Source organism: Lactuca serriola, chromosome 1 (assembly GCF_051521515.1).
Source record: "Lactuca serriola cultivar US96UC23 chromosome 1, Lser_US96UC23_V15, whole genome shotgun sequence".
NCBI lineage: Eukaryota > Viridiplantae > Streptophyta > Magnoliopsida > Asterales > Asteraceae > Lactuca > Lactuca serriola.
This window is the reverse complement of record NC_136408.1, coordinates 39,974,365-40,000,853: the sequence shown is the minus strand read 5'-3', so window position 1 is coordinate 40,000,853 and position 26,489 is coordinate 39,974,365. Positions and strand designations below refer to the sequence as shown.

At 34.6% G+C, this 26,489-nt stretch overlaps 1 protein-coding gene, 1 long non-coding RNA gene and 2 pseudogenes across 3 annotated transcripts; all 4 read right to left on the bottom strand.

Annotated features, from left to right (window-relative positions):
* Positions 1 to 3,957: 3,957 nt before the first annotated feature.
* On the bottom strand, positions 3,958 to 9,510 carry LOC145084538 (receptor-like protein 14). Its single transcript, XM_079023453.1, has 9 exons — positions 8,873 to 9,510; positions 8,426 to 8,584; positions 8,281 to 8,337; positions 8,054 to 8,200; positions 7,817 to 7,891; positions 7,510 to 7,668; positions 7,301 to 7,375; positions 6,992 to 7,138; positions 3,958 to 6,772 (listed from the first exon to the last, which is right to left on the bottom strand). The coding sequence occupies exons 1-9, from the start codon at positions 9,309 to 9,311 to the stop codon at positions 4,569 to 4,571; spliced, it is 3,462 nt and encodes a 1,153-aa protein (XP_078879579.1). The 5' UTR covers positions 9,312 to 9,510; the 3' UTR covers positions 3,958 to 4,568.
* A 1,248-nt stretch (positions 9,511 to 10,758) lies between these two features.
* Positions 10,759 to 16,753, bottom strand: LOC145084522 (cuscuta receptor 1-like; annotated as a pseudogene). Its single transcript, XR_013698970.1, has 10 exons — positions 16,284 to 16,753; positions 15,809 to 15,979; positions 15,655 to 15,729; positions 15,417 to 15,572; positions 15,183 to 15,254; positions 14,450 to 14,605; positions 14,034 to 14,108; positions 13,525 to 13,881; positions 13,258 to 13,404; positions 10,759 to 13,117 (listed from the first exon to the last, which is right to left on the bottom strand). The product of XR_013698970.1 is annotated as a cuscuta receptor 1-like (transcript).
* A 4,244-nt stretch (positions 16,754 to 20,997) lies between these two features.
* On the bottom strand, positions 20,998 to 23,038 carry LOC145054001 (cuscuta receptor 1-like; annotated as a pseudogene).
* A 23-nt stretch (positions 23,039 to 23,061) lies between these two features.
* LOC145068110 (uncharacterized) lies at positions 23,062 to 23,785 on the bottom strand. The gene is made up of 3 exons (XR_013688930.1): positions 23,658 to 23,785; positions 23,421 to 23,495; positions 23,062 to 23,278 (listed from the first exon to the last, which is right to left on the bottom strand). It is a non-coding gene; the product is annotated as an uncharacterized LOC145068110 (long non-coding RNA).
* Positions 23,786 to 26,489: the final 2,704 nt, after the last annotated feature.

Sequence of the window (26,489 nt, the reverse complement as noted above, 5' to 3'; positions counted from 1 at the left end):
ATTCTAAATGCACACTTGAATTCCAAATGCACGAATTTTGATTGAGTTGATATATCTCACTGAAAATTTTGACTTTTTTTTAATATATTAAACTAAAAAAATGTTACTTTTCAATTTTCACTAAATGCCCTTATATTTATATCTGATTTTCAAATCATATCTTATGCTTTTTGAAACTTTAGCTTTTATATCTGATTTTCAAAATAAGGAACCAAAAGATAATCGAGATCTGAAACCTTAGCAAAAAACTCGTTGTATATTGAAGAATCACTTGACCAACACAATTCGGAAATCAAATCAATCGTTTGTTTGGCGAGGGGATCGTCTTCCAAAGAAGAAATGGTGGTTATGAGAGGAGAACGAGAATACGAGGATGGAAAGTTTGGAGATTATGGAGGAAAGGAGCTCGTGACAGTAAATGAAAGTGGTTTCCGATGAGGGGATGAGTGAGGCGGAGGGAGATGCAGACAAGAAAATAGAGAAAATAAATGAGTGATTTAAATTTGTTCTCAATTGTTCTCATTCTAAAAAATGTTTTCATTGGAACATACATACATATATATATATATATATATATATATATATATATATATATATATATATATATATATATATATATTGGTGCGACCTGGTCTTCAAGGGTTCTAATCACTTCGGCAAACTTGCAAGCTCACAATAGGGAGTAACCGTTAGCAGTTCTTTGGGAGGGATCCCCTTTGTCAGTTCGTACGAGACAAAGGCGTCAGATCCGACAGGATCGGGCACGTTGATTGGACAATCGTGCTCCTCGTTCTGTCAGAGCTAACGGTTGGTTCATGTGGTAATGCAATGAAGATCCCTCTTGTCGTCTGGAGCTGTTATGATTTGTCGCGGAGCAGAAGGCGTCCCTGGCGGGGTCGAGCCTTCTTTGCGGGCGCCCTGCGCTTGGAATATATAGTAATACTAAAAAATAAAATACAGAGCTTTTTAAAAATATTTATAAGACTAATCGTATAGTTTTTTAAGATATATATATATATATATATATATATATATATATATATATATATATATATATTTAAGAAAATAAACCAATACTAGCTTACATAATAATAAAAGTAAACATTGCAAACCGTATAATTATTAAGATTATTAACATACAATTTCATCTATATATTTGAAATAGATAATGAAATTATTGAAGGGTGTGTTTTGTAATTTGTATCTAAATTAAAGGGAGTAAATTAGAAAAGATATATAAAAACAATTGAAATGTGTGAAGTAAAGATGGGACTGTTTACACAGTAATCAAATCAATATTCTAAGACTTATACACGAATTTATTTGTGCGAATAGCAGGACCCTTTGGCAGTTCGCCTTTTTCATGATCCTTTGTAGCATTTTGACTTCTGAGGGGTTCGCATTCGCAGGTGCGAAGCATCATGTCACTTCCACCAGGTTATCGAAACTCGAAAGGTGTTTCTGTGGGTAAATTACCAGTTTATCTCCGATTTTCAAATTTCCAATGATTTAGGCATAAATTCCAACTCCCGACATGGGCTCTGAGTTGCGTTGGTCTAATTGTTCCAAGATCCAAAACATTAGCCCAATAGCACATCTTCAAAGTATGCTGCTATTTACGTTTAGTTTGACATATGTTTTAAATTTTATTGCTAATTTGGTCCAACTTAAACTTTGTTATGAATATGGTCTAGATTTTTTTTTTTAAACTGGTGTGTATTTTTTTTTACAAATTAACTTTTATACAAACTGTTTTTTAAACATGTTAAAATTTTTTTAAAACACTTCTTAGATGTTTTTAAATTTTTTAAAATTCTTTTACAACATTTTCTTAACTTTCTTCTACAACTTTTTATAATTATTTTACAAACTTCTTTTACTTTTCTTTACAAAAAAAGTTATAAACTTTTTTTTAATACAACGTTTTGAACTTCTATAATTTTTTAATTTTTTTACACATTCATATATCATACAACTTTTTCTTAAAAGAAAGAATTTCTAAATTTTGCAAAAAAAATATAGAAAAGTTGTAATTTTTTTTAACAAAAGTTGTATGTAAAAAATGTTGTAACTTTTTTACAAAATTTATAAAAGTTTAAAGATGTCTTAAAAAGATAATAAAAAACTTGTAAAAACAAATTTTGTGCTGAATTTGTAAATAAAAGTCTTAAAAAATGTTATCTAAACCTAGCAATTCATGTTTCTATGTATACCTGTCAAACACGAATTTACATGACACAAATTTATAAGACATGAAAACGACATGAATTGTAAAACGTTTTTTGTGAGCTATTTCTTTCAAGTAAAATATCAAAAAAAAAAAAAAAAAAACAAGGTACTTTTGTTTTAGTTTTTTCTCAAACATTTCCACCAATCATTTTGACTATTTGTTATTGTTATTGGATAGATTAAGCATTTTTTAACTATTGTAATCAGGCATTCCAAAACGAAAATTATAGTTTTTTTCATAACTACACATGGTTCCAGTAAACCTGCATCAAGCCAACTTTATGCATATTTGTATTGTTATTATTATTTTTATTTGGGATAACTAATGAATTTCATGTCATGAATATATGTATATAATATGGTTATTAATGTTTGTTTCTAATTATATGTAGTTTTTGTAATTAAAGCTTGGTGTAGTTTTTTTTTTGGAAAATGACTTGATAGGGTAAGATACTTTTTGAATATATATATATATATATATATATATATATATATATATATATATATATATATATATATATATATATAGTCCTTATTCTTTTTTACTTGTAAAATAAACACTTATACTTTATTTTTTGTAACAATGCAATCCTTGTGACCGGCTATACCGGTCATATATGAATTTTCTTTTAGGGAAAATGACTTGATAGGGTAAGATACTTTTTGAATTGTACACATTTAGTCCTTATTTATTTATTTATTTATTTTTTTGTAAAATAAACCATTATATTTTATTAATATGTACACATAGGTCCTTTTCACTGGATTCTACAGGTTTTGCTGATGTGGAAGCACAAGTGGCACTAAATAGCAATTAATTAGCTTAGTCACCGGAGGTGGGTGATCCTCCAGCAACAAGAAAAGGCCGGCGACCCTTCTCTTTCTCGTCTCTCTTCCTTCCGGTCGAACAGCAACAACCAAACACCATTTACCTCTTGTGTTTCTCTGATCTGTCTCTCTTTGCCTCCATCTTTGAGATATGTTGCCAGAAAAAGAAGAAAGAATCGACGAGGGGGCTACTAGAGCAGCTCCTCGCCGCCAACTACCGTCTCTACTTCCTCCTGCCTCCCCCTTCGACCTTGTTGTTTTTGCCATCATTCCTCCTTGCTACCAGTGATGTGTAGGAACACACAAAGGAGTCGCCGGAGATCCGGGTTCTCCCTCTTTTTCATGATGAATAAAAGTTGGAAAAATCTCGTTGTGGATATGTGGATGCCACCTGTGTATTTCATTTCAACAAAATAAAAGAAAGGGAAAATGACTTGATAGGGAAAGATATTTTTGAAATATACACATTTAGTCCTTATTCTTTTTTTTTTTTTATGTAAAATAAACCCTTCCACGTCAGCAAAACCTGTAGAATCTGATGAAAAGGGCCTAATGTGTACATATTAATAAAGTATAAGGGTTTATTTTACAAAAAAAAATGACTAAATGTATACATTTCAAAAAGTATCTTACCCTATCAAGTCATTATCCGTTTTTTTAATTAGCATTAAATGGGTGAAGTGGCGAATATTAGCCAATTATATTTTAGGATATTATATTATGTATACCTGTCAAGATTTCCCTGTATTATTTCCTATTCTACCCCACAAGTCTTGGGAATCCGATTGTATTTATCCCTATAGGATTGTTGATCAATACAAAACAGAGATTCAGATCTTATAATCGTTGTTAATACTTTCACGAAGAATGTTGGAGCTGGTTGTTCATTTGGTATATCATCAAAGTTTGGATAGATGGACTTGGTATCTGGGTGATGGTGGTGATTTTACCATGAGAGATACATGTATGTTTATAGATGATTATATCCTTCCTCATGGTTCAATATCTACTTTATGGAATAAGCTCATCCCGATCAAGGTTAATATATTTCGTTGACGGCTTCTTCAGAATTGATTCCGACTAAAGATAATATTGTGGCCAATGGTATTGATGTTCCTAGCTTACTTTGCCCGGTTTATGGTGACTTTGCTGTAGAGGTAAATCATTTTTTTAGATTGTGAAGTGGTGAAAGCGGTGAGCTTATGAAACTTTTAGAATAGTGTCTGTTTGATAATTCTAGACCAAAGAATGAGAGGTTGTTTGATGACATTGTTGCTACTTCTTTTACTTTGGGTTGTTCATAGGAAAAATAAGTATCATACTAATTGGAACTTATGGCTTCAAAACCCAATTTTAAACCCATTGATGTAATTTCGTTTTTCACTAGGTAATTGCTAGTGTTTATATATATAACAAAATTGGGGAAATTGGAAATTGGAGGTCTAAACAACAAAATCCAGCGACCATGGGTGGGCAAGTTTACATTTTCTATCACACACTTTCAGGAGATCCTATTTTAATACGGCCATTGAGAGCTTGCTCACGGAATCATGAATGAAGTAATAAGATGTAAACATACAATCTTCAACCCAGTCTAGCCACGTTCTACGCCAGTGAGGATTGATGCAAAGAAGTGCAACAAATCCCAATAAGAACACAACACATGTCGAAATAGAACATCCATAAAAGTATGTCATATCGATATCATACCATTTCTCCTTTTCTTCTTCTTCAGCTGATGGATGGGTCACCTGTGAATTAGTAGTCGTGCATTTCTTCTCCAGTGGCGATCCACAAAGAAATGGATTCCCTTCATAGCTTGCCTCTGAGAATGTACCGAATTGTGCAGTAAATTGTGGGAGTCTGCCTGAGAGATTGTTGTGAGAAACATTGAAAGTAGATAGAGAGGAAAGCTTAATGAGTTGTGATGGAACTATGCCGGTCAAACCATTTGAAGAAAGGTCCAAGCTCTCTATATTAGCAAGATTTGAAAAGTTCACTGGAATGGGTCCTGTAAGCTGATTGTGAGACAGGTTTAAAGCACGAAGTTGGGTTAAGAATCCCAGTTCTTGTGGGATTTCACCTGTAAGTTTGTTACAGGAAAAATCCAATCCGGCCATGTAATCAAGGATGCCACCCTTGTAGCTGAGAAAGAGCCTTTTTGTTGTAAACTCAACTTCGTCTTGTGTTTCAAACCCTTGGTTATTGACATAGGCAGGCTGCCACCTCTGTAGAACACTATTATAATCGTAAGAGGAAGACATGGGATACCATGATATGGTTCTTTTAAGGAATGCAAGGTAACTTGGTCCGGTTATATTTTTTAGGCAGTTAGGTATTGAACCAGAAAGGGAGTTGTCGGATAAATCCATCAAACTTACATTATATAATTGGCACAAGTGTTTTGGAATAGAACCATGAAACTTATTTTTTCTCATGAGAAGAATCCTTAAGTTAGATAGTTCACCAAGGAATTTAGGAATCCTTCCAGACAAGTCATTGTTACTGATGTCTAAAGTCAAAACATAAGTCAAATTACGAAAGGAATTGGGTATTGATCCAGTAAATCTGTTAGAACCCAAATGAAGATGCTTCACATATTGCAAGTTTAAGCAAGATGAGATTGGACCAGAAAAAGAATTTTTTGAGATATCAAGAAAAGTGAATAAAGTTGGTCCACAAGGAAACCTGCCCTCCAAACTGTTATTTCTCACCACAAGTTCAGACAACTCACTTGTGTTGCTTATCCATCCAGGGATCATACCAGTAAAAAAGTTGTTGCTAATATCTAAAATTATCAGATTATCATATTTTCTGGGCTCATTTGCAATTTTACCTGTGAAACAGTTGCTATCCAAGTGGAGCTCTCGGATTTTACCTAAAATTAAGTTTCCTGAGAGTACCTGGCCATGCAACTTGTTGTTTGATAGTTTCAATACCATCAACTGAGAGAGGTTTATAAACAATCCCTTTGGTACTTCTCCTGATAATTCATTATTAGATAAATCCAGTACTCTTAAATCCCTCAAATCACCAAGTGAAGATGGGATAGCACCACTTAAAGAATTCTTGGACAAATTTAAATGTTGGATGTAGGGAAAGAATTTTTGCATATCATCGGGAATAGTACCTACCATTCCATTTCCAGACATATCCAGTTCCAGCATATTAGCATTTCTATGCAGCAACATACAGGTAAAGGAGTTGTTCCTTAGATTAAGAACTTCAAGATTTGTATTATTTTCAATCAGCCAATTTGGAAATTTTCCCTCCAAGTGGTTGTGAGACATGTCTACTTCTTGTAACTGGTGCTGGTGTAGTAAAAACCCTGGAAGAACACGCCCTTTATACCTATTCATATTACAATTAGATAGCTCAAGAATTTCCAACTGGAACATTGGAATCCAACCTATAGGCTCTTCTGTTTCCACCTCAAATTTGTCATTATCGCCTCTGAATCGAACGACCTCAAGCTTTATATGATTGGATAAGGAGCTGAAGGAGAATGAACCTTCAAATATGTTATGACTAAAATCAATATACTCGAGAGATGTAAGATTAGCAATGAGCGATGGCATAAGTATCCCTGAGAATTGGTTTGAAGAAATATCCAACAACTTAAGAGATGATAGATTTTTCAAACAATCAGGCAGAGTTCCATGGAGCATGTTGCCACTAAGATCCAACTCAAGGAGGTTCTTCAACTCACACAACCCTGTCAAAAGAGAAAGAATGTGGTTTATGACGCCCCTTAACATATATAACAACTTGCACTTGTATGGTCATACGGCACAAGAACGCTTAACTATGTGAAAAAGGTAATGTTACATAAGGCTTGCTCCAATTTATAAGCCATACTATAAAAACATTGCATGTATAAATTTGTCCTAACCAATCCCAAACACAATAATCATGCATGTTTTGAATAACTTACCATGATCTGGTAATGAGCCATTGAGATAATTGTATGCGAATGAGACAACTCTTAGAGAAGATAATGCATGTATATCTGATGTTACACTCCCAACAAAATGGTTCCAACTCAAATCTAAGACCTTGAGTTGGTGGAAAGATGTGAAAGCTAGATGACAACAAGAGAAGATTAGATAAGTAGGTTACTAATTAAATAAAAACCATGAAAAAGGATTTGTTACAAGCCATGTATCATATCATTGATGATTGAAGTTGGATAGGATGTAGGGCCTTTCAATAAGGAATGATTCTTAAAGAAAAAAAAGCCTACCTTCCACTGGTAGTGTTCCACCAAAACCATTTTCTCTCAAGAGGACGACTTCCAAATTAGGCAAATCATGGAATTCTATATTGGATAACGAGACGTTTCAAACAATTTTATAAACAATTAGCAAAAATGGATAATAATAAATAATTGTGCCGATGAAATTTAGTAATTTAGTTTGTGTGATGATCATGAATCATTTAAAATTAACATGCCTTGGATGGGAAATGAGCTTTCCAATGGAAAAGAATGTGAAAGATCAAGAATCTTGAGGGATGGGAGGGCTCTTAGGCATGATACGATGCTTTTGTTGAAATTGTTATTGGAGAGATTTATACTCTCCAACCTTTTCAGTCTCGATAAAATCTTACAAGCTGTAGAAAAAAAAAATGAAATGCTACTGAAACCATGGTGATCTTATACTCTTACATATACAATTTTAATTATGGAAGAATTTAGGATTAATTGGTGTTTAAGAACTTTATCAGGGTTAGGGCTAGGAGAAGCCAATTCTTCATTTACCTTGGATATCTGGTGTGCCATTGAGCTGGGTGAAACTTAAATCCAACTTCTCCAAGTTAGTGAGATGAGCTAATTCTGTCATATACAAAAGAAAAACATAAAACAGATATTATGCACATAGGCTCATTAGACTTTTCACTTCCTTGTAAGTTGTAAGTAGGAAGCCTTAATTATTCAATGTGTACAAGGACACATGCTAGATTATAATAGTACTTTATAGTCATATATAGCATGTACCTTGAGCTGGAAATGGTCCTAAAAAAGGGTTGTTGCTAAGATCCAAGTTTGTCAGTGATGGAAGTGTATTCAAAGATGTTGCAGCGCTTTCATTAAATCTGTTGTACCCAGGATTTAATGATTTCAACTTCTTTAATATTGAAACGCCTACACTTAGAAATTGAAGCAGTCGAATTTATCAGCTTTAGTTTGATATGACAAGTTAGTTTATCAGCGATGAAAGGTACCATTAAAGTTACAGTTGCTTAGATCCAACACCTCCAGGTTTTCTAAAGCTGCAAATTCTGCAATTCATGTAGAAAGGGTGTAAATATCTTTAAAATATGCATTTGTGCATGATAACTTAAAAACAGAGAAAAGGTGAAAACATGCCACTGAGAGGAAAGTTTCCATTCAAGCTAGTGAAGCTAAGATCCAAGATTTTGAGTGAAGTGAGTGTCATCAATGATGGAAGGATGTCATTATCAATATCATCATTGAAACTGAGGTCCAAAACCTCCAACTTCTTCAAAGTCGACAACTTTTCTAGTCCTGCAAAAGAAAAAGAATTTTTTAACATAGGCATCCTTGTCTTTTGATGCAGGCTCAGGTGATAAATAATAATAAGTTATGGCATTAACTGCAGGATCTGAAGTACACATAAAGTCTTGTGTTAGGTCTTTTATATACAAAAATCTTATCCAACTTCTCGGTTATACATTAGCTAGTTGGAGGTTGAGTCCATGAATTTAGATAGAGCCAATTTACTCGAATTAATTTCTTGCTCAAAAAGGATGATATTGGAAAGAAATACTAAAGCATTATTTAATCACGTTGTACCTGTCTTCATAATCTCCTTGTCAAGAAAATCATCTGACAAATTCAGACTCCTCAACTCTTTAAAATGTAGAAACAAGGAAACATTCAACGGCCAAAACTTGCTCCAAAACTTTATGTCATCGTCTGTCCCTCTCAAATAGTACAAAGAAAGCTCTGTCACATGGCCGGTGGTTGTGTTGCAGGTGACCCTCTCCCAATCACAACAGTCGCCGCCACCATCCCCAGGGGTACCACTGCCATAATCAACCCAGGTAGGGAGAAAATGGTCATTTTCAGAATCATATGACTTCATATGGGAAGCTTTGATTTCTAGAAGTGCCTTTCTCTCCTCTTCTATACAATCCCCTTTTGTTTGCCTGACGATAAGAATTTGTATAATCATCAACATCAACGACCAATATAACCATGATTTCCGATTACTCAAACCCCGACACTCCATTTTAGTTGCTACAGTAACAATGACGGCTTCTTAGTCCTTAGATATGTAATGAGACATGGGAAACACTTGATTTGCAATGAAATGAATATGAATTGCATAATTCTGTACCAACCATCAAGTCAATGATTGCATAATTGATAATTCTCCGTAAGTCATCAAGTCAAATGGTGATTCCCACGCATAAGTCTATTCTCCATGCTCACCTGCCCCTTTTGGATTTATGATACACTCCCATAAACTTAACTTATGGCATAGCGACATCTTGTTGACTTTTTCAACAAAGTGAACAAACATTGAAGTTTCAATTTGCATAAAATATCTTTGTACTTTTAAATTCTTTTGAATTATATTTAACCACCGTGTATTTGTTGATTCATGAGAATTGTTAGAATGAATCTTCTCAAATAATCGATGTAAGCCGGTTCGAATTTTATGAATTTTGTAGTGGTTCTGTAAATGAAAATGCTTCTCTAATCTCCGTTGTTAATTGACCACAGCAAGTGCTGGAAAGTGTACATTCCGCATTGTTTGTGGTACTATTATTATTAGGCAGTGCGTTAATTCATTCCCACTTTTAACAAATTACTGAAATGGTCCCATGGTTTGCAAAATATTCAGGTTTGATCCTTATCTTATATTTTGCACACTAAGTTTTTGTAAATCACATGTATCATTTCAGTAAATTATTCTTATAAAATTTTCATAAAAGCACAACAGGGTCGGACTTTTATTTGACATGTCAACCCATACGCTTGTACCCAACGTCCTTATCTTATATATCAATGCATTTCATTCACACGCATATACAACTTTTAAAATTTTAATTGTTCAAATATCACTTATCATTATTTCAATCTATCTATTGATCTATGAATTAGTTATTTTTGTTTAATTCTGCTTTTAGTTATCGAAATAGCAAATAACAAAATATAATTAAAATTACATAGTTAAAATTATACATTGAAACCACACTCTAACTACATTATATAGAAATACTAAAGATTTTAATCACGTTGGGTCAATCTTGTAGGAAAGAAGGTGTTGTTGACCATTTCAGCTTTGAAGCAGAGCAGCTCATGTTCAATTCTTTTTTTTTTTTGTTGACCAATTCAGCTTAGGAGAAAGAGAAAGAGATTAAATGGTGTGATACATTGGGTTATCAACCCATAAACTCCATATCAAACCCCTACCCCATTTTGATCTATTCTTAAGCCATAAAAACGCCATTGTTTTGACATCATGTTTAATGGATCATTAGTTTTGTTAGTGAAATGAGGAGTTGGCTGCACATGTTGACTCAACCAATGGTGATTACTTATCATAAAATACATGACAAGCAAAGTAATCTAAGTCATTTTGGTGCCATAGATCAATGTAAGTTTACTAAATTTAAGAAATACCATAAATCAATGTAAGTTTTGTAAATGCGTCAACTTTGCAACGAACCATTAATTAGTGAAATTCTTTTGCATAAATGAGATGGGGAAACACACTTAACATGACTAGCCTTCAATACATCGTCATACTTATATAAAAACAGACAAATACGAATACATACAAAAACAACTTTGCATTTATTCTATCATGCATTCTTAATGAGGTCATAAGCTTGGAAGATCATAGAGTAGGCTTTCTTACTAAATCATAAAGGAAGTAATAAAATGTAAACATGCAATCTTCAACCCAGTGTAGCCACCTTCTACGCCAGTAAGGATTGGTGTAAAGAAGGGCAACGAATCCCAATAACAACACACCACATGTAGAACCAGAACTTACATAAAACCATGTCATATTGATAGCATACCATTTCTCATTGTCTTCTTCAGCTGGTGAATCGGTCACCTGTGAATCAGTAGAGCATTTCTTCTCCAAAGGCAGTCCACAAAGAAGTGGATTCCCTTCATAGCTTGCCTCTGTGAAGGTACCAAACTGTGCTTTCATTTCTGGGAGTCTGCCTGATAGATTGTTATGAGAAACATTGAAAGTAGATAGAGATGTCAGCTTAATCAGTTCGGATGGAACTTTTCCAGTCAAACCATTTGAAGAAAGGTCCAAGCTCTCTATCTTTGCAAGATTTGAGAAGTTCACTGGAATGGGCCCAGTCAGCTGATTGTGAGACAGGTTCAAAGCACGAATCTGGCTCAACAACCCAAGTTCTTGTGGAATTTCACCTGTAAGTTTGTTACTAGATAGATCCAATCCTGTCATGTAATCAAGGATGTCACCCTTGTAGTGGAGAAAGAGCTTTTTTGTTGTGAACTCAACTTCATCTTGTGTTTCTAACTCTTCTATATGAAAGTAGATATTATACGACCTCCGTATAGCACTCACATAATCATATGAAGAAAACATGTGATACAATGATACGCTTGTTTCTATGAAAGCAAGGTCACTTGGGCCAGTAATGTTTTGTAGGCAGCTGGGTATTGAACCAGAAAGAGAGTTACTGGATAAATCTATCAAACTCACATTACTTAATTGGCACAACTGCTTCGGAATAAACCCACTAAAGTTATTTTTTCTCAAAAGAAGAATCCTTAAAGTGGATAGTTCGCCAAGAAATTCAGGAATCATGCCTGACAAGTTATTGTTGCCTATGTCCAAAGTCAAAACCTTAGTCAAATTACGGAAGTGATCAGGTATCCATCCGGTGAATCTATTGGAACCCAAATGAAGATGCTCCATTTGTTGCAAATTTAAGCAGGATGGGATGGGCCCAGAGAAAGAATTTTGTGAGATATCCAGAAATGAGAATTGAGCTGTTCCACAAGGAAACCGGCCTTCAAAACTATTATTTCTCATCAGAAGTTCAGACAAGTCACTCATGTTGCTTATCCAACCAGGAATCATACCTGTAAAAAAGTTATTGCTAATATCCAGAGCAGTAAGATATTCAGGAATTTCCTTGCCAATTTTCCCTGTGAAATGGTTGTTATCTAAGTGAACCCTGTTGATGTTAAGCAAGCTTAAATTCCCTGAGAGTACCTCGCCATACAATTTGTTGTTTGATAGTTTTAAGATCATCAAACTAGACATGTTTGTAAACAATCCCTTTGGTACTTCTCCAGATAATTCATTATCAGATAAATCCAAAAGTGATAATTCGTTCAAATCACCAACTGAAGACGGGATAGCACCACTTAAAGCATTCATAGACAAATTTAAACGGACTATGTAGGGAGCAAACTTTTGTATATCGTTGGGAATTGTACCTATCATGTGATTTCCAGAAACATCTAACTCCTGCATATTAGCATTTCTATATGAAGATATACTAATAATGCCACCAAAGGAGTTGTTCCTTAGATTAAGAGCTTCCAAATTCGTATTATTTTTAATCAACCAATTTGGAAACACTCCTCTCAAGGAGTTGTGAGACATGTCTACTACCTGTAAGTTGTATTGGTGAAGTAGAAACATAGGAACCACGTGTCCTTTACGCCTGTTAATATTGCAATTAGATAGCTCAAGAAATTTCAACTGGAACATTGGAATCCAACCTATAGGCTCTTCAGTTTCCACCTCAAATGTGTCATTGTCGCTTCCAAATCGAACTACCTCAAGCTTTGGATGATTGGAGAAAGAGCTGAATGAGAATGAACCATCAAATTTGTTATGACTAAAATCGATGTACTCGAGAGATGTAAGATTAGCAATTAGTGATGGCACAAGTATCCCTGTGAATTGATTTGAAGATACATCCAACATCTTAAGAGATGATACACTGTTGAAACATCGAGGCAGAATTCCATTGAGCTTGTTGTAACTAAGATCCAACTCCATAAGGTTCTTCAACCCACAGAACCCTGCCAAAAAATGGGTTCACTGTTTGAAAGTATAATGACTTTCACTCACTTAATTATTAGCCACACTATAACACCGTTGCATTTATACATTTTTTTTAAATGATTCCAATACTTAAGCATACATGATTTAGATAACTTACCATGATCCTCTAATGAGCCGTTAAGATCATTGTATGCGAATGATACAGCTTTTAGGGATGATAATGTGTGTATTGTTGATGGAATGCTCCCAACAAAATGATTGTAACTCAAATCCAAGACCTCAAGATGGTTGAAAGTTGAGAAAGCTAGATGACAACAAGAGATGGTTATATATGTGGTTACTAAACAAAAATCCTGAAAATTGTTTTGTTACAAGTCATCTATTATTAATGGTTGAAAACTAAAGAATGATGAAAAAGCATTACCTTCCATTGGTATTGTTCCATTAAAACCATTTTTTCTCAAGAGTAGGACTTCCAGATCAGGCAAATTACGAAATTCTAGAGTAGTATGTCAAACAATTCAATAAAACAATTAGCAAAAGGGTGCAAATAAATAAATGACAATGAAGATGAAATTTAGTATTTTAGTTTGTTCAATTATGACTCTTTAAGATAACATGCCTTCTGAAGGAAAGGAACTTCCCCATGAAAAAGAATGTGAAAGATCAAGAATCTTGAGGGATGGGAGGGAACTTAAGCATGATATGATGCTCTTGTTGAAACTGTTATATGAAAAATCTATACTCTTCAGCCTTTTCAATCTCGATAAGCTCTTACAAGCTGTAACAAGAAAAAGAATTCTAAGAGAAAATGTGTTGTTATAATATTTGTAGTTATGGAATAATCTTATAAAAGCTGTAACAAGAATGATCTTTTGAAGTTTGAACTATTCACAAGTTACTATAGCTAGGAGAATCAAATTCTTCGTTTACCTTGGATATTTGGTGTGCCATGCAGGCCAGTATCACTTAAATGCAACTCCTCTAGATTAGTAAGATTTGCTAATTCTGTCATACAAAAGAAAAATATAAATCATGTCTTATGAAGGCTATTTCTAGACATACTCTGATGCAAATTTTCACTAGTGTTTCTTCATCATCATCACTAGGTAGTGAATTTCATGTTATAATATGTGATTTACATATTTTAATATATGAGTTCGCAAACAAACATGTACATAGAATTCAAAAACTGTTTATCCTACATATAAAGATCAAAGTTTGTAAAGTTCACACTATCAAGTAAATATCCTATAAGAATCATTATATAGAATCTTAAGTAGCAGGGTAAAACTAAAACAAGGTAAATTTTGTAAGGGACAAATTGTTGCTGGTGTAAGCATGTGTACCTTGAGCTGGAAAAGATCGAGATAGCCAATTGGCTTGAAGATCTAGTGTTTTAAGTGATGGAAGAACACTTAAGGATGCTATAATGCTGTCACTGAATCTATTGTCCCTAAGATATAAAATCTCCAACTTTCTCAATATAGAAACCTTTTCAAAACCTGCATTTAGCATTGGAAGCATGCCATATTACATTAATGTCAGGGTAGATTAGAATACAGATAAATATGTACTTATATTCATTTTAACAATGTTAACAAACTCAATCGGTCATCTTAATTAATAGCCCAGCTGTTAAATATAGGAAAATTGCCATTTTGCCCTCCATCTTCAATTTGAACTCAGACAAAAACATGGAGTAAATTTACTTAGACGACCCGTGGACAAGGTTAAGACTTAAGATAGACTGAAAAAGTGCCAAAAAAAGGTTAAAATATTACTTTTTGGACCATATCCAAAAGAATCATCATAACACAAAGGCAGAAAGTATAACTTTCTCTTCGGTTCATCTCACTAAGAACCCATTGAAGTCACTTGATTGATTGCATTTTATTCCACTTTGAAAAAACTAATTCTAGAGATAACCAAGTAACTTGTATTATGTTGTCTCTACCCCAGCCACATTTATATATATATATATATATATATATATATATATATATATATATATATATATATATATATATATATATATATGTCTCAATAAAAGGTTGAAGATGAATAGATGATGATGATTACCATGTATTTTGAAAGTATCAATTTCACAGCGGGTTAGATCCAACACCTCCAAATTTTCTAAAGCTGCGAATTCTGTACTATATATATAAAAGCAAAGAAAGTGTCATGCATTTGTAGTAGTATGATTTAAAACATTAAGTATATATAATGCTATGGCACAAATATCCTATAAGACCATTTTATAAGTAGCAAGGTAAAACTAAAAGCAAAATTTGCTCATAGAAGTGTGTGTACCTTGAGCTCGAAATGATCGAAATCGCCTATTTCCTTGAAGATCTAGGGCTTTAAGTGATGGCAGAGCACTCAAAGATGCTATAAGGCTGTTATTGAAATCATTGTATGCAAGATTTAAAATCTTCAACTTTCTGAATATAGAAACCCTCTTGAAACCTGTGTCTAGGATCCAAATTTACCATTAAAAAGATGACTGTATTTGTGTGATGGTTTTAAGATAAAATTGAATATTCACTACCATCTATTTGGAATGTTCCGGTAAAGAGGCAGTTTGTTAGATCCAGCATCTCCAGGTTTTCTAAAGCTGCAAATTCTGCAATATATATAAAAGGGATGAGAACATCTTCTGAACTTGCATCCTGGATGATAACTAAAATGCGTGGAAGGAACACTATACAACTTTCCATTAGCAGGGAAGTATCCGCCCAATTTAGTGTAACTCAGATCCAAAATTTTGAGTGAAGTGAGTGCACCCAATGATGGAATGATGCCATTGTCAATATCAAAATTCCTGCTGAGGTCTAGTAGCTCCAGTTTCTTCAAACTTAACAACCTTTCGAGTTCTACAATATAAAAAAGGTTTAAACACCAGTATCCTGTTCTTTAGTTACTAAAGGATTAACTTTTGGGCACAAATACTATATAATAACAAACTGAAGTAAATCTTATGTGTTCATGCCTCTTTATCGTTACAAATATAATACCCAACCCCTAAGCTTCTTTGAGCCCAAAAATTAATTGGATGATGTTGTTCTCTTGAATTTAAATTTACTCATATGTGTTGATTAAACATGTAATATCAATTTCAAAGAAACATTTTCACGTAAGTCGAGATAATACTTAACGTACAATTAAGCATAAGCGTACCTGTATTCATAATTCCACCATCAAGAAAATTACGCGACAAATTGAGACTTCTTAGCTCTTTAAAATGAAGAAAGAGGGAAACATTTAATGGCCACAATTTTTTATCTACATATGATCTTCCATTCAGTGTGCCCAAAGAAATATGTGTGACATGGTGTGTGGTTGTGTTGCATTTGACCCTCTCCCAATCACAACACTCACCCACAAGGGTATTGCCATAATCCATCCAAGTAGGGAGAATATCTTCTGGTTTCAAATCATATGTGTTAATAAGGGAGAATTTGATGTCTAGTAGTGCCCTTCTCTCCTCTTCTCTGCAACCCCCTGCAGTTGGTGGGAACATCACAATAACAACCATCATCAATATCCACCAACTATGCAATGGACAACACTTCATTTTAGTAGCAGCTATGATACACATACTAACATTAATGGTTTCTTAGAGACACTCAAATAATGAATAATTTTTTTATAGAAGCAAATAATGCATAATTGGAGTCACCACATATTTGGGTAGATATAGTGAGGCATACAAGCCACTAATGATGGAGTTAGGCAGACACAGTCCAACTCAGCTACAAGATTAATTATTTTCTGTTGAACAAGTCTTAATGTCAGAAAGTCATTAGTCATTAGTCATTAGTCATAAGTCATAAGTCATGGGTTATAAGTCTTAAGAGTAGGTAGGGAAAATTATATCTATACTAATTTATTAATAGAAATTAGGGAAGATCTCACTGAATAGTAATCAATTTTGATATTCATCTACGTATATCAAACTCTTTTTTTGGTGAGGTTAAACCACTCAGGTTTCATTTTTGTGTAATTGGGTAACTTGTATCTTGTTACCTGTTGCTGGGCCAATGACATGGTCAATACTGTTGCTGATGACGTGGCAAGGTCTAAAATTTTCCATTATAGTAAACATACGGCCATTTCCAGTCTTGCTTTCTCCTCGCCTACACAATACACAGCGCCCATCCATAGATTAAGAATTGGCTACAAGTCAGAAGTGATAGAGGCTAACAAGCTCATTGGAGCTAATGTTGATATAAGATAATCATTATAATTAACAACTATTTTGATCAACAGGAAAGAAGGAAAAAGAAGTTCAAAATCAGCCGATAATAATGGTGGAAAAAGTTGAAATATGGTGTTGCTTTCGTCTTCTATACCTTGAACATTTCACATGAACATAACTTAATGCTACAGAAAACCAAAAAAATGTCCTAAATTAAAGACCATCAGGGTTTTGGACCTGATTAGGGTTAATTCAAAAACACATCCCATTTAACCGTGAATATTTTATATTTTTACTGAAATTTATTAATATATTATCTATTTTTACTATAATTTACTAATTAATTCTCTTCTGTTTACAAGTTTTCATTGTAAAAGTCAAACAAATGCCTAAACAAATGACTAGGAGACTATCATGATCAACTTAGTAATGTCATACTTATATAGAATCTAAAATAGCTGATCTAACAATGTATTCTAATTCCTCTTACAACACTTTTTTATGTTAGGTTTTTATGGGTTTTTAGCCCATGAGTAGATAGCCCAACTTATTTTTAATACATATCTCATTTAGCTCACATATACTATTTTTTACTTGTTGCTTATATAGGAAGCACAAATTCACAACCACTAAATAGAGAGAGTAAGATGCAAAAAGAGAGTTTTTCATTCCTGCTTTTTGAAGATATACCTATAATGATTTTCTGGAGATCCAACGGTCCGTTTTCTTTGATATTCGGACAGCGGCTTTCTAACATCGAAGCCTTCAAATCCAACGGTTTAATTGTCAAGATAAGCTTCAGAGACTCGGTAATTGTCGCTTATGTTTGTTGTTGGAAATCAACAATGTTTTTGTGATCTTCATCCTTTCGCTTTTGCTTATTTGATTTCATATACTTGATGTGATTTAGTTCCAAGTATATGATAGTTATTATATGCCTCTATTATATCTAGGGAATAATTTGTATGGCTCAAATATTGATAGTTGATTTGAAGCGACTCTAGTAGTCTCGTGGTTTTACTCTCATTTCTTGAAAGGTTTCCACGCTAAAATTATGGTGTCTCGTATTAGTTGATTAATTATTCTTCTAGACCGATTATATTGATCATATAACTTGCATTGGGGTTGTTTTGTTGCAAGTGGAAATACCCTGTTTGTTAGTATCGTCAAATGTTCATTTAAGACGGAAAAAGTTTAGTCAAACGAAGTTTTATTCTGCATTGTTATTTACAGTTGTGGCTGTGTTTTTTCCATCATCGTATTCATCCACTAAGTACATAAATTTCCAACACGAAATCGATGTTAAGGTATGTGGATAACATACTAGCATAAAATCAGCATAGGGAAATAAGAACGCGATTGATTGATATTTGATTGAATGCTTACACAAATCAAAGAACAAAGTGCAATGTGCACCTGAAATCGGATAAACTTGAGATCGACATAGTTAGAAGGATAAGCAGATGAATTTAGGGAGAAAGATCGAAATAGAATAGGAGAAAAAAATTCTGCTGAATTTGGGGCTTTGGTTTTGAAGGTAGATGGTAAAAAAAATTTAATTATATGAAAGTGAATAAGAAAAATCTAACTTTATATAAATAAATGGAGCATTGATAGAATTTAAATTGTTAATCTGTTAAAGAGAACCGGGTTGAATGTAGGGGCTACACTACAAAATGGACCTCAGTCTACTGCTCTACGACAGCCTATTTACTTCAGCTCATTCGTATTAGTTAGCCTAAGATCTGATTCATACCCAGTCCTTTTTTTCCTCCATTCTCGAACACACACACACACACACACACACACACACATATATATATATATATATATATATATATATATATATATATATATCAGGCCCGACCTTATATGTAATGAGTTAAGATAGGGCTTAGGGCCCCCAATTGTAAGGGGCCCCGTTTAATTTCAACAAGCTTATCGTTTCCAAAAAATCAGGCTGCAAGATCGAATCAATACACATCCCACTCACCCGACGATTCAACTTCTATTCTTTTCCACCGTTCTCAGCTTCTCTAATCAATTCTACGATTCAACTCATTGTCTCATTCAAGCCTTCAAGGGTTGAGGGTTCAACCGTTCAAGGCAGCAATCAAGCAAGCGATTGCTGATTTGCTGATGTGTTGTCTTCACTCTTCACTCCTCGGTTCTTCTTGCTTCTTCAATCTTAATTATCGCAAACTCGGTTTCTGTTGATGTTGATGATCTGGAGAGTGGCGATCTGGATAATTCTGGACTGCCATTATTTTTCTCAATTCTAATCTGCTCTCACTGAAACAAAGAAACGGTATTATCTCTAAATCTCAATTCTCAATTAGTGTTAAACTGTTTTTTTTAGTTTTGACAATGGAGTGATGGACATTACAATCACATAATACATCCACAATGGACAAGCTGCAAAATGCAAATGAATACATATTAGTTTGCATATTCAAAAATACATGTTTCCTAATTAAAAACTACCATTGAGTTAAGAAGAAATCGAAGGGGCAAATTCGGAATTTTACTCACCTTCCCACAAGAGTCACAGTTCCTCCAACCGTTTTCTTTTGAATGAAATGTTACACAGAATCGTCCCGTATTGTATAAATAGCTATAAGGATTCAAGATACAAATTGGGTTAGAAAAGATTTTACATTTTTAAAGATTATGGTCATCAAATCTTGCATCCCTACATTTACAGTTTAGTGGTTTAAACAACCACAAATTTTTGAATTTTGATTGTAAGTTATTAATCCATGGACCATTTGATTGCATCATAGAATTTTGACTGTTTGACATTGGCACTCTGGCAGACTATATATGAATGATTCTTTTTTCTTAATAAATTAACCTTATAACCTTATTTGCAATCTAATGAATGATTGTTTTTTCATAATAAATTAACATTTGATGGTATTTAACAATGTTTGGTTCTGATTATTGATACAGATTAATGTGGAATTCCATGTGAGATTTCAATTAGATATGTATATAATTGATTTCATTAGAAATATAGCATACAAAATATAAAAAGTTGTGAATTTATATTTTTGGTGTCACATACCGTTAACTCAATTACCTAAAAAGTTTAAGTTATATAATTTGTATTTGAATGAGATTCTTGTTTGACATAATGTTATATAATTTCTTTTGATTAAAACACAATGTTTTATTATTAAGTTATGTAATTTATATTTTAATTGTTTTTGGCTTTCTCCAAATGGCATGAATGATCAAATTTGTTAATCTTTTTAATTTTCTAATTTTTTATTCTAGATTGGAAGATTCCATTGTTCACTGATTCTAGATTGGCTGACTCCATTGTTCACTGATTCCAGATTGACAGATTCCATTGTTTCTGAGCTATCCATTATCTCAGGGGCGGTATAATCTTAATCCATATCTTATATACTTATAGTTCTTATTAATCAAATAATTAATCATCATGTCAAAGAGAAAATACGAATCCGGTGCTTCAAAAAGGAAATGAAAAATACAAGAAGAAGCTTAGAGCTCCCAAGCCCGGATAAAGGAGCAGGGTTTTTTTAACAATAAGTATTATAAATGTCAAAGGGCCCCAAATTTTTGGTTTGCTTAGAGCCCCCAAACTCGTTGAGCCGGCCCTGATATATATATATATATATATATATATATATATATATATATATATATATATATATATATATATAGGGTTAGGTTAATGTGTTTCTCATTGTCTTCTTCTCCATCCGATGGATTGGTCACCTGTGAATTAGTAGTTGTGCATTTCTTCTCCAGTGGAGGTCCACAAAGAAGTGTATTCCCTTCATAGTTTGCCTCCATGAAAGTACCAAACTGTGCTTTCATATTTGGGACTCTGCTTGAGAGATTGTTGTGAGAAACATTGAAAGTAGATAGAGAGGTAAGCTGAATAAGTTGTGATGGAACTTTGTCGGTCAATCCATTTGAAGAAAGGTCCAAGCTCTTTATGTTTGCAAGATTTGAGAAGCTCAGTGGAATGGGTCCAGTGAGCTGATTGTAACATAGGTTTAAAGCACGAAGATGAATTAAGAATCCGAGTTGTTGTGAAATTTCACCGGTTAGCTTGTTACAGGATAAATCCAATCCGGCCATGTAATCAAGGATGTTACCCATGTAGCTGAGAAAAAGCCTTTTTGTTGTAAACTCAACTTCGTCTTGTGTTTCAAACCCTTGGTTATTGACATGGGCAGGCTGCCATCTATGTAGAACACTCTTATAATCGTAAGAGGAAGACATGAGATACCATGATATAGTTCTTTTAAGGAATGCAAGGTAACTTGGCCCAGTAATATTTTTTAGGCAGTTAGGTATTGAACCAGAAAGGGAGTTGTCAGATAAATCCATCAAACTTACATTATATATATAATTGGCACAAGTGTTTCGGAATAGAACCATCAAACTTATTTTTTCTCATAAGAAGAATCCTTAAATTGGATAGTTTGCCAAGGAATTTAGGAATCCTTCCAGAAAAGTCATTGTTACTGATGTCTAAAGTTAGAACATTAGTCAAATTACGAAAGAAACTGGGTATCCATCCAGTGAATCTGTTGGAACCCAAATGGAGATGCCTCACATATTGCAAGTTCAAGCAAGATGCGATTGGACCAGAAAAAGAATTTTGTGAGATATCAAGAAAAGTAAATAAAGTTGGTCCACAAGGAAACCTGCCTTCCAAGCTGTTATTTCTCACCACAAGTTCAGACAACTTACTTGTGTTGCTTATCCATCCAGGGATCATACCTGTAAAAAAGTTGTTGCTAATATCTAAAATCATCAGCTTATTATATTTTCTGGGCTCATTTGCAATTTTACCTATGAAACAGTTGCTATCCAAGTGGAGCTCTCGGATGTAACCCGAACTTAAGTTTCATGAAAGTACATTGCCATACAATTTGTTGTTTGATAGATTTAAGATCATCAAACTAGACATATTTGTAAACAATCCCTTTGATACTTCTCCAAATAATTCATTATTAGATAAATCCAGTACTCTTAAATCCCTCAAATTACCAAGTGAAGATGGGATAGTACAACTTAAAGAATTCTTGGACAAATTCAAATGTTGGATGTAGGAAAAGAATTTTTGCATATCATCGGGAATAGTACCTATCATTTGATTTCCAGACATATCCAGTTCCATCATATTAGCATTCCTATGCAGCAGCATATCGGTAAAGGAGTTGTTCCTTAGATTAAGAACTTCAAGATTTGTATTATTTTCAATAAGCCAATTTGGAAATTTTCCCTCCAGGTGGTTGTGAGACATGTCTACTTCTTGTAACTTGTGCTGGTGTAGTAAAAAACCTGGAAGAACACGCCCTTTATGCCTATTCATATTGCAACTAGATAGCATTACAACTTTCAACTGGAACAATGGAATCCAGCCTATAGGCTCTTCTGTTTCCACTTCAAATTTGTCATTGTTGCTTAAAAAGCAAATTACCTCAAGCTTTGGGTGATTGGATAACGAGCTGAATGAGAATGAACCTTCAAATGTGTTATGACTAAAATCAATGTACTCGAGAGATGTGAGATTAGCAATGAGTGATGGCACAAGTTTCCATGTGAATTGATTTGAAGAAATATGAAACAACTTAACAAATGATAGATTTTTCAAACACTCAGGCAGAGTTCCATGGAGCATGTTGTTGCTAAGATCCAACTCATGGAGGTTCTTCAGCTCACACAACCCTGTCAAAGAGAAAGAATGTGGTTTAATAAATAATTGTGACGATGAACTTTAGTAATTTAGTATGTTTGATGATCATGAATCATTTAAAAATTAACATGCCTTGGATGGGAAATGAGCTTTCCAATGGAAAAGAATGTGAAAGATCAAGAATCTTGAGGGATGGGAGGGCTCTTAGGCATGATACGATGCTTTTGTTGAAATTGTTATTGGAGAGATTTATACTCTCCAACCTTTTCAATCTCGATAACATCTTACAAGCTGTAGAAAAAAAATGAAATGCTACCGAAACGATGGTGATCTTATACTCTTACATAATTTTAATTATGGAAGAATTTAGGATTAATTGGTGTTTAAGAACTTTATCAGGGTTAGGGCTAGGGGAAGCCAATTCTTCATTTACCTTGGATATCTGGTGTGCCATTGAGCTGGGTGAAACTTAAATCCAACTTCTCCAAGTTAGTGAGATGAGCTAATTCTGTCATATACAAAAGAAAAACATAAAACACATATTATGCACATAGGCTCATTAGACTTTTCACTTCCTTGTAAGTTGTAAGTAGGAAGCCTTAATTATTCAATGTGTACAAGGACACATGCTAGATTATAATAGTACTTTATAGTCATATATAGCATGTACCTTGAGCTGGAAATGGTCCTAAAAAAGGGTTGTAGCTAAGATCCAAGTTTGTCAGTGATGAAAGTGTATTCAAAGATGTTGCAGCGCTTTCATTAAATCTGTTGTGCCCATGATTTAATGATTTCAACTTCATTAATATTGAAACGACGACACTTAGAAATTGAAGCAGTCGAATCCTGCGTCCCATCAAACTCTGGTGGCTTCGTGTTGCTAAACTCCCGGAACAGCAACGAGTCACCCCCCCTGAGGTTTAGCAGCAGCCACAGATACAGTCGCTGCAGCAGTCGCAGCCTCAGTAACCGCTGCGTATCTCTTGTCAAACATCTCAATAAAAGTGGTCTTGATAGACCCAAACATCTCCGGTATCTTTGCATGGATAGCCGCAACCACTTCATCGTGGATCATCTGATGAAGCTCCTCGTCACTCACACCGCTGGTCTCTGGTCTGTGGCGTGTCACAAACATGATGTCTCTGAAATACAACATAAAAATATCAGAGACTTTCTCGAGTATACTCACACTCGACAACTCAACCCTACTTGTTCCTTAGTATCCTAAGGATTCTTACTTGGACTGCTCACTGATCCGGTGCTTCCAGTAGTACGGGCCCTATACTACTTTCCACACCGCATCAACATTCGCCCCAAGTCCTCCTCCTAGGATCCCAAATCACAAGTACTCTATCTCTTGCTAGGCATAGGCTACCTTCCAGTAGACCTCTCGTAAGCTCCTTACCGCTACCTACTCACTCCTGAAGTATCTCCTAGTAGTAGTAATCTCCTAGGCTAAGGCATCACAATCAGGCCACTCTAGTCCTAGATATGAATACGTAGCCTACTCTAGCATGCACACTACTCCGTTCTGCCTTTCTAAAAATCTTTTACTCTTTTAGAAAAATTGTTTCTTTTCTGAAAATTTTCCTCAAATTCGCAGTTTGAGTTCAGATGCGCCCGAAGGTGCATCCGAATCCCTTAAACCAAGGCTCTGATACCAAGTTACCAACTTGTGACGACGTAAAAATTAAACAATTTTTCATTTTTCAAAAAACATAAAACTATTTCAATATTCTCAAATCTCATGTTCAACAAATGTCATCATGATAAAAACATATCCCAATATCGTAAAATAAATCCTCTGCCAGTGTGTACGGATCATGCCGACGCCTTCCCGCGATCCTCGCTAGTACCTGAAACACATAACACATAACACTGTAAGCATAAATGCTTAGTGAGTTCCCCAAAATACCACATACAACACATACACCACTCAAGGCCATAACTCTATGGGACCTTCCGGTCCACGTGTCTCAGGGCACTTCCGTCCCAACCCTGGTAGACCTTCCGGTCCTACACGTAATGACCTTCTGGTCCATACCCTTTTGACCTTCCGGTCCATACACTGATGACCTTCCGGTCCATAACATGATGACCTTCCGGTCCAAATACATACTACTCATAACATAACATAACACACACATATCGCAAATCACCTATCAACATATCTCACATACTCTTCACAGCACATAGGACCTTCTGGTCACACATAATTACCACTCTAGGTAACATATAGTGAGAAGACTCACCTCGTATGCTGTCTAGTAACTCACGTGCTCGGTATCCCTAAACCTCGTAACAATGTCCTACCCCCGCCTAAACACATAAGCAATCATCTCAAATCAATAACGGCTCTCCAGGCTAGACTAGTCCCTTCCAATGTTCTCTCAGAAGGCTAAAAGACCATTTTACCCTTCTAATGGTCCAAAAGTCCAAGTGTTGACCAAACCCTAAAAGTCAACGAAAGTCAACTGTAGTCAATGGTCAAACTTTGACCAGACTCGTCGAGTGCACTCGTGTGACTCGGCGAGTCCATGCGTGTCCTTATAATCCTCATAAATCCTCACTCGACTCGTCGAGTTAACCTTTCACTCAACGGGTTACCACTGGTCACGAATCGCGGGGTAACCCCACTCGACTCGTCGAGTCCCCTTATGGACTTGGCGAGTCCCTTCCATGACAATACTCAAATGACCTTCTGAGGTCAGATCTGTTTCTCTAACCTACGAATCTGACTTCCCAAGGCTCAATAACTACGTAAAGGTTCAATCTTTACACCCATGCAACTCATATAAGACTCCTTTTGGTGAAATAGCTTCTAAAATGGAAACCTAGGTTCATATTGATGGGTTTTATACAAACAATCCTATGTGTGCATGCAACCCTAGAGTTGGATCTATGTTTTCACTATTAGATATACAACTTTATGAACACAAAAAGAAACCTGGCATGCTACTATTATTTTCGAAATTCATATATAAAAATAGAATACATACCTTTTGTTGTTATATAGCAATAACAACTAGTTCCTTGAATTTCCTTAACTCTTGAAAGCAAGTACCACAAGTGTAGTACCTCTAATGGCTCACAAACACACTAGGTGAATGGATGAATATGGGAGAGAGGAGAGAAGGGTATCTTGCCCTAGATTTCATCCCTTTTAGGGTTTCCCAAGGCTTAGACGAAATCTTAGTGCCTTAGGGTGCTATTTATACTTAAGGCTAACTAGGGTTTCAAGGTGTAAACCTTAATCCTTTAGCTTAGGGCCTAAGCAAGTCCCTAGACTCCTTTCCTTAAGCCCTTGGACGAAAACTCCTAGATCCTTCTAGGATTTTCGTTCAAACCTTAATAAAGGTGATCCAATGGCCCAAAGCCTCAACTATTGAATAATTACAAAATAGCCCCTGCACTTTCAGTCAGTTCCTTTAATCCCAAAATTAATTCTAAATTAATTTCTGATTAAATACTAATTAATAATATGATGCCAAATTAATATATT